General features: G+C 47.2%; 2 protein-coding genes across 2 annotated transcripts in view; one reads left to right on the top strand and one right to left on the bottom strand.

Moving 5' to 3' along the window:
- The window catches only part of CORO1A (coronin 1A), a 77,372-nt gene that overhangs the window by 5,093 nt on the left and 62,361 nt on the right, over window positions 1-9,918 (top strand). The gene's annotated exons all lie outside the window — the stretch shown is intronic.
- YPEL3 (yippee like 3) overlaps window positions 6,297-9,918 on the bottom strand; it is a 6,864-nt gene continuing 3,242 nt past the window's right edge. The window contains exons 2-5 of the mRNA XM_080976408.1: window positions 8,843-9,069; window positions 7,514-7,557; window positions 6,780-6,888; window positions 6,297-6,685 (exon numbers count right to left, since the gene is read on the bottom strand). Coding sequence (XP_080832534.1) covers window positions 6,596-6,685; window positions 6,780-6,888; window positions 7,514-7,557; window positions 8,843-8,959 — 360 coding nt within the window. The 5' untranslated portion in view covers window positions 8,960-9,069 and the 3' untranslated portion in view covers window positions 6,297-6,595. The remainder of the gene's footprint in view (window positions 6,686-6,779; window positions 6,889-7,513; window positions 7,558-8,842; window positions 9,070-9,918) is intronic.

Here is a 9,918-nt window from a genome sequence, read left to right as displayed (position 1 = left end):
TCCAACCCCCTGCCAAGCAGGAAACACCATCAGAGCACTCCTGACATATGGTTGTCAAGCCTCTGCTTAAAGACCTCCAAAGAAGGAGACTCCACCACACTCCTTGGCAGCAAATTCCACTGTCGAACAGCTCTTACTGTCAGGAAGTTCTTCCTAATGTTTAGGTGGAATCTTCTTTCTTGTAGTTTGGATCCATTGCTCCGTGTCCGCTTCTCTGGAGCAGCAGAGAAAGAGGTAATGACTGGCCAGAGAGAGGTAATGACTGGCCAAAGGCCACGCAGTGAGCTTCATGACTGAGTTGGGGTTTGAACCTGCATCTACCCAGCTCTAATGTGACATTCTAGGGACGTGGGTGGTGCTGTGGGTTAAACCACAGAGCCTAGGACTTGCCGATCAGAAGGTTGGCAGTTCGAATCCCCTCGACGGGGTGAGCTCCCGTTCTGGCGGGAAGATAAACGGCATTTCCGTGCGCTGCTCTGGTTCACCAGAAGTGGCTTAGTCATGCTGGCCACTTGAACCGGAAGCTGTACGCCGGCTCCCTCGGCCAATAAAGCGAGATGAGCACCGCAACCCCAGAGTCGGTCACGACTGGACCTAATGGTCAGGGGTCCCTTTACCTTTACCTTTTAATGTGACATGCTAGTCCCCGCTGTGCCACACTACATCTCCAATTATGCTCCCATAAAGACTGAATTCTGCAACCTGACCAATTTGTGCCAGTTAAACAAATCTGCACGCAGTTACTTATTTTGCAGAATTTATTCTCCTTTTCCTAGCCATGATAAAAGGGCAAGGAGCTAGCTAAGTCACAGAAGTCCTTCTCCTGATTGCTGGAAGTTATTTGGCTTTGCTGCTGACTTTGTAGACATCACTGGAAATTATGTCTGTGTTTATGTCTCTGTGGTTCTAAGGGCAGGACACTAGAATTCTTAAAATATAAGGTGATGAATTCTGCACCCATATATTTTTTTTGTTTGATTTATACACCACCCTTTATTTAAAGATCCCGGGGCTGTATACAACTTTAATAACATAATTTACGCAACATAATAATAAAAATATAATACACAGCATAATAATAAAATAATCATAACAACAGTCTCCCCCACATTTAACAGGCCATAGGTTATTTAATGGTCGAAGGCCTGGGTAAAGAGGAATGCTTTTGCCTGGTGCCTAAAGACATGTAATGATGGCGCCAGATCAGCCTTTTGGGAGAGAGCATTCCACAAATGGGCAGCCACCACCAAAAAGGCCCTTTCTCATGTTGCCACCCCCCAAACTTCTTGGGAAGGGAGGGTGTAAAGAAGGGGCTCAGGTGACAAGTGCAGGGTCTGGGTTGGTTTGTATGGGGAGAGGCCGTCCTAAAGGTATTGGGGTCCTGAGCTGTGCAAGGCTTTATAGGTCAGCACCAGCACTTTGTATTGGGCCTGGGAACTAATTGGCAGCCAGTGCAGTCAGGTCAGGATCAGCGTTAATGTGGTCAAACTGTCTTGTTCTTTAGCAAGGCTGACAGGGAAAATCCGACACCAGAGCGACCAAGCTTACCAGAGAGAGTGGAGTAAATTTATTCAATATATAGACAGTTATTGTAAACATGTAAAGACACTAGCAGGACTGAGATAAATCATGCAGTGTTTATTGGAAGAAATTTTCTATTTTGTGCATTAAGTTTAGGATAAGTTAGGATAAATGTAGAATTGAGACGGTATAAATGTGTGAATTTAAGATATGCTTTATAAAAACCAGATGACAGAACGGAGGGAAGTCAAGTGGCTTGGTGGAGCTAAAAACGTATAAATGGAGATATGATGTTATAATATTGTTAAAAATGGATATATATATATATATATCACAAACTGTCTTGTTCTGGTGAGCAACCTGGCTGTCAAATTTTGCACCTGCTGAAGTTTCCAAGCCGTCTTCACAGGCAGCCCCATGTATAACACATTGCAGTAATCCAGTTTAGAGATTACTGAAGCGTAGGCCACAGAGGTTAGGCTATCCTTGTTCCGAAGGCATTCCGTGCCACCTCTGCCCAGGGATGTGCCCTACACCTTCTGCTGTAGAGACAGATGCAACATGCTCATTCAGCTTCTCTGCAAACTCATTTCCCTCATTTAGCACACCTTTGACTGCCTTGTTGTCTGAAGGTCCAAATGCCTCCTTGCCAAGTTGCCTGCTTCTGATGTGTTTCAATACCATTTTTAGCCAGTAATGTGCTCCTCGGTTTCTTTTTTTTGCATCCCTTATTGTCTGCTTGCTTCTTTTCTTTTTTTGGCCAGAGTTTTGTGTTCCCTTTTGTTCTCATTTGGACAAGAATGAGAACAAGAGGTCTTCCATTTTCTGAAGGAAGACCTCTTACTGCAATAGCTTCCTTGACTCTTCTCATGAACTGTGCTGGCATCCTCTTGGCCCTTGTGGTACTTTTCCTGACCTGTGTGGTACACATTGTAGCTGAACTTCTCTTGTGGTTTTGAACAAACGTCAAGCGTTCTGGAGAGATTTAAACCCCTTAACTTCCTTCCTACCATTCCCCTAATTTCTGGAGAGGTTTCCTCTTTTGACATGAAACATGACTGTTGGACTTTCCTGGCAGTTCACTTAAATATAAGTCACATTTGATAGCATTATCCTTGCCGTTTCCAGTTACTTCAGAAATAAAAGCTGGATAGCTCAGTTGGTTAGAGCATGGTGCTGATAATGCCAAGGTTGCAGGTTCAATCCCCATAAGGCACAGCTGCATTTTCCTGCATTGCAGGGGGTTGGATTTAGCAGTTCTCAACCTGTGGGTCCCCAGCTGTTGTTGGACTACAACACCCATCATCCCTGAGCTCTGGCCTTGCTAGCTAGGGGTGATGGGAGTTGTAGTTCAACAACATCTGGGGACCCACAGGTCGAGAAAGGCTGGATTAGATGATCCTCAGGGTCGCTTCCAACTCTGCGATTCTATAATCTTGCACTAGGACCTACACGTCATGGCCCACGTAAGATGAAGGCCAGGGTTGCTGCTTCTTTGGTCAGTTCCATGACCAGCTGTTCTAGGGCATAGCCATTGTGTGCATTTGTTTTTACTGAAACATGTGTGTACCTGAAACCACATGAACGTATAAATAACACAGAGGGGCCCAAAGTGTTGTTGGTGTTTTTAAAATTACTTTCTTAACAACCCTGCTTTAAGAATAACTTGCTTGGTATGCCACTGTGTGAGCTTTCGAGTTGTGCCAAGAGATATTGGGGTAAAAGCACCATGCCCCAACTTTTTCTGATGGGCAGCAACAGGGCAGTACTGTAATGATGCCAATACTGTGTGTGGGATTTGAGCGCCCTCTTCTGCTGCTTTAAGGAAATGCCCAATGAAAATAGAGAATTTGCATCCTCTTCCTGCCTAAGCAACCTTCCCTCTCCCTGAAACCTGCCCACTGCCTTTGGCATTCTTGGAGGGTGGGGGTTAAAGGGATGGAGGAATGAGATTGGCCGTGTCACTTCTCGTTATATTAAGTGAAGGTTAATACACATCATTTGGGAAGACAGGCGAACTAATATCAGTGTACTGGATTAAGCAAAGATCACCAGTGTTGAAGCAATGATTCTTCAACATCAACTTTGTTGGACTGGTCATCTTGTGTGGATGCCTGACTATCATCTTCCAAAGCAACTACTCTATTCCGAACTTAAAAATGGAAAGCGTCATGCTGGTGGTCAACAAAAGAGGTTTAAAGACTGTCTCAAGGCAAATCTCAAAAAAGTAGTATAAACACTGACAACTGGGAAACGCTGGCCTGTGAGTGCTCCAGGTGGAGAACAGCCTTTACCAAAGGTGTCATGGACTTTGAAGACGCACAAACTCAGAACACAAGGGAGAAACATGCTAAGAGGAAGGCACTCTTGGCAAATCCACACCGTGATCAACTCCCACCCAGGAACCAATGTCCCCACTGTGGAAGGACGTGGGTCCAGAACTACAGTCACTTACGGACTCGTTGTTAAAATCCGTGTTTATAGAAGACAACCTTACTTGGCCACGAGTGATCTCCAAAGAAGAAGATATTAAGCAAAGGTAGAGTTTGGACAGTGTTCTCGAAGCTACAAACATGAGTCTGACCAAACTGCGGGAGGCAGTGGAAGACAGGCGTGCCTGGCGTGCTCTGGTCCATGGGGTCACGAAGAGTCGGACACGACTAAACGACTAAACAACAAAGAGTATGTAAGACTCTTGCTGTAGGTAGTTACTATAGGAGATGGCAATGTCAGCAGACAAGCTCCCCACAATTCCTGCCAAGGCCTCTCCCTCCCTGTTAAGCATGGAATAAGTGTTCAAAGGTTCATCTCTGCGGTCTCCGGATTAGTAAAACTCAGTTTATTTGTAGTTGCTCCTGATACTAATATGCTTTGAGGATTTCTATGAAGTGAAGCAGATTCCATACAGCTTTCTGATTATTGGGGGTGGGGGAGGGGGGGAAATATATCCGCGCTTGAATCCCATCTAGAATTCTATCTTTGCCTCCCAACCCTAAATGCCTGTCGTTCTAGCCGTCTGTCTGGGCTAGGAGAGCAGTCACACCTGCCCTGTGCCAATGGCAGTTGAATCCAGGAGGGTGATGACAGCAGCCTCTCTATAGATGCACAGCTGTTGGGGGTCAGGGGAAACTGGAAATCTTTTGCTCTCTAAAATGGAACTCCCAGACCTGTGGCGCCAGAAGCTGGTGGCCTGAGCCCACCCAGGCACAGCTGTGTGCATGTTTCATGTATTGCAGCGGGTTGGACTAGATGACCCTCGGTGTCCCTTCCAACTCTGCAGTTCCATGATTTTATTCAAAGGCTGTATATTGTTGACGAGAGGATGCTGGGAGCAAAGCTGGTGCAGCATCACGATAGTCACTGTTGGGAGACAGGACACTGGGCTGAATAGGTTTTGTTCTGGGCCAGTGAGCTGGTTCTTAAGTTTTAAAAACACTTTCATAGATACTTAAATAAAATAGGAAAGCAATCCTTTTGTCCTCTGACTTATTGTGGCAAGAGAAAGGTATGATGTGGCAACTAATTCATATTAGGGGGTCAAAAGAACATGCTGCATAGTGTGGCGCAAGTATTTTAATCCAAGTTTGCCATTTGCAAGAACCGCTCCAATAAGAGTTGCATATTGCCAGATGCTATATGTGAGTTAATCCAAAATTGGCGGTCTAATTCTGTCACTGGGCAGCAGAGGGAGCGATTGAGCAGTGCCGTTTAGGACAAAGGAATTGTGGTTGAAGTGGGTCAGTAGGCGTCTTTGAAGATGCAAGCACTTATGCATATAATTTGTAGCTTTGGGGGCATGATGGGAAGGAGAAGTTGCTAAATCCTCTTGCTTCATAACCAGAGAAGAGAAGGGGAACTTTGCTAGCTGATCTCCCTCTCAGTTCCTTCCTGGTCGTCTTATTCTTCAGCTGTTGAATTGTCTGGGACTTGGAAAATCCACCTTCTTTGAAATTATGCTGTAGGTTTGGTTGTTGTCAAGAGATGTGGTGAACGCCATCCTAGTGCAGAAGGAAATCTGCAAAATGAATTGTCTGTGATAGGTGAGCTAGTCTCCCAGATAAAATGGGCAGGATGAGCAAACCATAGTTTGCACCCGAGTTTTCCTATTCTTCACCAAGGAAGGAGACTCATTGCTCTTGGACCTTTGAAACGGATTTCTCTCTTTCTCTCTGTGTGGTTTGTGCAGGAACTACTGCTGCCTTAAAGGCTGTGTAAACTAATGAAGACTCCTCTCCCATCCCTGGGAAGGATACCTTGGGAAATATGGAAATCTGCCTTACAGTATGCTGGGTGCGTGACTGCCTGTTTTCTCAGAACCTCCCTTTGTTCAAAGCTCATTGTCTCTCTCACTGGGACCTTGTGAAGTGATGCAATTTACACGGAGGTGTGGCTAATGGAGTAGTCACTAACACTTATATGTAATGTATTTGTTGTTTTGCTGCTGCCCTTATTGGCTCTTGGCATATGGAACCTGCCAAGAATATGGCCTTTAGAAAAAGGTGGGGTGGTTAGAAATGCCAGAAACAAATAAATAACGAGGGACAAACAAGGCCACAACTACTCAAGACTGGAGTCATCAGTACATCCCTTTCTAGGCAGACACTGCAGTCTACACCGCCCCCCACCGTAGGGAAAAAAACGGTATCACTTCAATGCTTTTATTTATATAATACATACTCGCACAAACTCACAAATACTGTACAACCCACCCCTTCCCTGCCCCACTGTACATCCCCACCCCCCGCCTGTGTGATTTAATGCAGACTCCCTCTGTACAACAAACCCCACCCCAAACCCCTTCTTGCACACTGCCCCTGGCCTAGGTGTCTCCTGGTGTGCTGCCACTTCTTGCCACACGATGGCGACATATCCGAGCCCCGAGTATGTCCTCCTGGCGGAAGTGCTGCTTCCTTCACAGCTTCCGTGCACCTGAAGGTGGTTTGGATGGTAGCCCCTTGGTTAGGAAGGCAGAGGCAAGTCTTGTGGAAATTGTCATTTCTGGCGCTCCACCCCTTACATATGTAGCTGTCCAAAGGTGGCAGCGTTTGTATCGTTTTGTTTCTGTTTGTTTTTTTCAATCCCAGCCGTTATCCTTGATCATGTGGTTGAGTTCAATGATGTACTTGCCCTCCTTGTACTTCTGGCTTGTCTCAAAGGCTTGCTCCTGCAGAACGAGAGAACGAAAGCGTGAGCTTCCTTTAAGGCAGCGTGTGAGTCTTTAGGGGAGCAGGGCATGGGGGATGCCAAGGGAGACTCACATATTTCCATCCAAGTGTGGTCTTGCAGTTCTCGCAGTAGATGTCCGCCACGGCATGCAGGCCTGTCAGCAACACCCGTTCCTCTGCTGGGCCACATCCAACATTTACCCTGCAAGGGGGGAAAGAGAGAGGGTGTTGGAGTCCGTGATGCTTTCCTAGTCTGAGTTTCACCTTGTCTTTAGATCAGTGATGGGCCTCAATCTAGGCAGGTATTGGCCAGGGCCCACAGTTCTGCTTCCCACGAACAGCCCCCTCTGATGAGCACGGGAATAAACCCAGCCGCCTTCCTGACCTTAAGAGTTGGGGAAGTGAGTGTATTATCCCCACCTTGTGCCCTGTGCTTCTGAGGCGCTTCCAGTGAACAAGCCCACGCTATGTATGGCGAAATGAGAGAACAGTCATAAATCTGTCTCCAGGCTGCAGCTTTTCAAGCTATACGTGGGAACTCACACAAGAAAATGCTCCCCAGACAAGGAAAAGGACACTCTTCCACTGAAAAGCATCACACCTGAGAGCACAAGCTTGTAGACCTAACATTTTAATATAATAATAATAATAATAATAATAATAATAATAATAATTTATACCCTGCCCATCTGGCTGGGTTTCCCCAGCCACTTTTAAGACCACATAAAGGTTTAGGGTTGGTTGTTGCTGGCTGCTTCAACCTTGTATGTAGCTGTCTTTTATAGTTTTATGCCTTAAGTCTGCTGCTCCCCTCCTGCGATACTCACACAGAGTTGAATAAATATGCCCGACCTTGGCTTCCTTGGAAAGACTGTAATGACAAGAGACACAAAAAACAGGTTAAAAAAAGAGAACATATCCAGAGGGATAGACATGATGTTAGTTACGGCAAACAAATGACAGCAAACACAAAAGGAGTCCTGTGGCACCTTAAAGATAAACAGACTTCTTGTGGTGTTAGCAGCCCTAACTAGCAGACTTCTGTTCCAGCTGCATACCTCTCTCTCCCCCCCCCCCCTCCACTGATGGTCCTTAGCCTCAGCCCTGGTTTCTCAGCTCCCTTCTGCATTTCCTTATTTGTTCTCTGGCTTGTTTTCAGGCACACCCCATCTCTCCACACTGGATTCTGTGTAATGATTAATCAGCCAGCAGCTCAAACTTGTTGACCTTGCAGTATCTCAATCACAAGAGGGTGGAGATGGCAGTTGAATGTTAGGCTCTGGAAAGACAATACCCCCCCCCCCCCACTCCCTGTAAGCTGCCCACCTAAATTCTCCTCCTTCTCTGCCTTCATTCTCCACTTCTGATCAGCGGCCCTCTACTTTTGAGCACTGGGGAAGTCTAAAATAGTCCCTGTTTGTTAACTGTAGCTCCCTAGGATATGATCTCACAATTGGCAAGTGTTCTAATCCCTCCCCTTCCTTACTGAGCATTTATAAATTGCTCACCAAGGAAAAGCTTCTAGGCCTATAGCCTGGCCCACTTGGGAGGTGAGCCTTGGTGATTTCCCCAGAATAACCTGGCCCAATTCCAGGGCTCTAGGCAGTGGAAGGGATGGAGCATACAGTGCTGTGAGTTTCGACTGAGACTGTTCATGCTGGAGCTGCGGCAGTAGGTAAAATATTCAATCCAAGGGATCAGAGTTCAAATCCTGTGCCTGCCACAGTCTGCACATGGCTTTGGGAAATCCACACTGTCCTGGACAACTGCAAAATGTGAATGCTTCCTTGTGCTAATGTGTTTTTACCCGGTTTCTTGATTTTGTTGTCAAGTGACCCCCCCCCCCAGTGTTGCTGTGAGGACAAGCAAAGATAAAAGATCATAAAGGCACACTAAAAATGCTAGATACATGATCGCTGTCTGATTATTGAGATGGGGCTAATATCAGCAAATCAGAGTAGGACTCCCTTTAGTTTCCTGACCCTTTCCCCCCAACTTTTATGTTATCTATTCTTTCTTCCTCCTCCTTTTGGCTAAGATCAAGTGTAGAAAACCAATTGACTGAGGAAAAACAACCCCTCTGGTGCTGAGAGCTGCCCGCCCCCCCCCCCCCGCTATAGCAGTGTGCCAGGGACCGTCCCACCCCCCCTTTTCACCTTGGAGATGAGATCGTCGTGGTTGGCCAGGTGTGCCCGGCAATGCACGCAGCTGTAGCGTCGGTGACAGTTGTCCAGATAGGCTTGGAAAGTTTTGGGTTTGGACAGCCTCACCATTGTGGTGGGGTCACGCAAGTGGGAGAAGCTTCAGGGGAGTTGTGAAGAACCAGATAGTCCCTAGAGGGGAAGCTGTGTGGGCGGTGGCGGGAGGAAGCCCCCCGAAAGCCCTAAAAGAGAGGGAGCAATGAGAAAAGGGTTACCAAGGTATGGACAGGCTCGTGAGTGGAGGGGAGAAACAGCAGGGAAGTCAGGGTGCCTGGGACCTGCTTCTTCTTAGCCCTGGGAGCCAGCCAAGCTCTGCCTAACCGGTCTGGTGTCTAAACAAAAACAGTACCACGTGCTTTCCCTCCCTAGGCAGCTTCCTGGAGGCTCAGCCTGTAATTAACCCCAGGATGTAGGTCAACTCTGATCATCTCGTGATGAAGCTGCATTACCAGGAATAGAACCCAGGTGTCCTAGCTCTTCCAAGCAGTGCCTCTCCAAAGAGCCTTCAGTTTGTGGCCTTTCTAAAATCTCTGGAACCACGGGTGCGACTGCCAGGACCCAGGAATTCCTGTCTTTCCTTTCTCTTCATTCCTACCACCCTTCACCAAGAGATCTGGGAGTTTCTGGCACATTGTCAAAGAATTTAAACAAATTCACCACCTCTCTACGTGTTCCGCTTTCCCTTTGGTCGTGTGTACCTAAGTCCCTGTTTTAGAGATGTCGGGTGGCGCTGTGGGTTAAACCACAGAGCCTAGGGCTTGCCGATCAGAAGGTCGGCAGTTCGGATCCCCGCGATGGGGTGAACTCCCGTTGCTCGGTCCCTGCTCCTGCCAACCTAGCAGCTCAAAAGCACGTCAAAGTGCAAGTAGATAAATAGGTACTGCTCCAGCGGGAAGGTAAACGCCGTTTCCGTGTGCTGCTCTGGTTCGCCAGAAGCGGCTTAGTCATGCTGGCCACGTGACCCAGAAGCTGTACGCTGGCTCCCTCGGCCAATAAAGCGAGATGAGCGCCACAACCCCAGAGTCGGCCAC

Source organism: Podarcis pityusensis, assembly GCF_964106645.2.
Source record: "Podarcis pityusensis genome assembly, chromosome: 13".
NCBI classification, from domain to species: domain Eukaryota; kingdom Metazoa; phylum Chordata; class Lepidosauria; order Squamata; family Lacertidae; genus Podarcis; species Podarcis pityusensis.
Note: the sequence above shows the minus strand (reverse complement) of the source record. Positions and strands in the feature narration are given on the sequence as shown.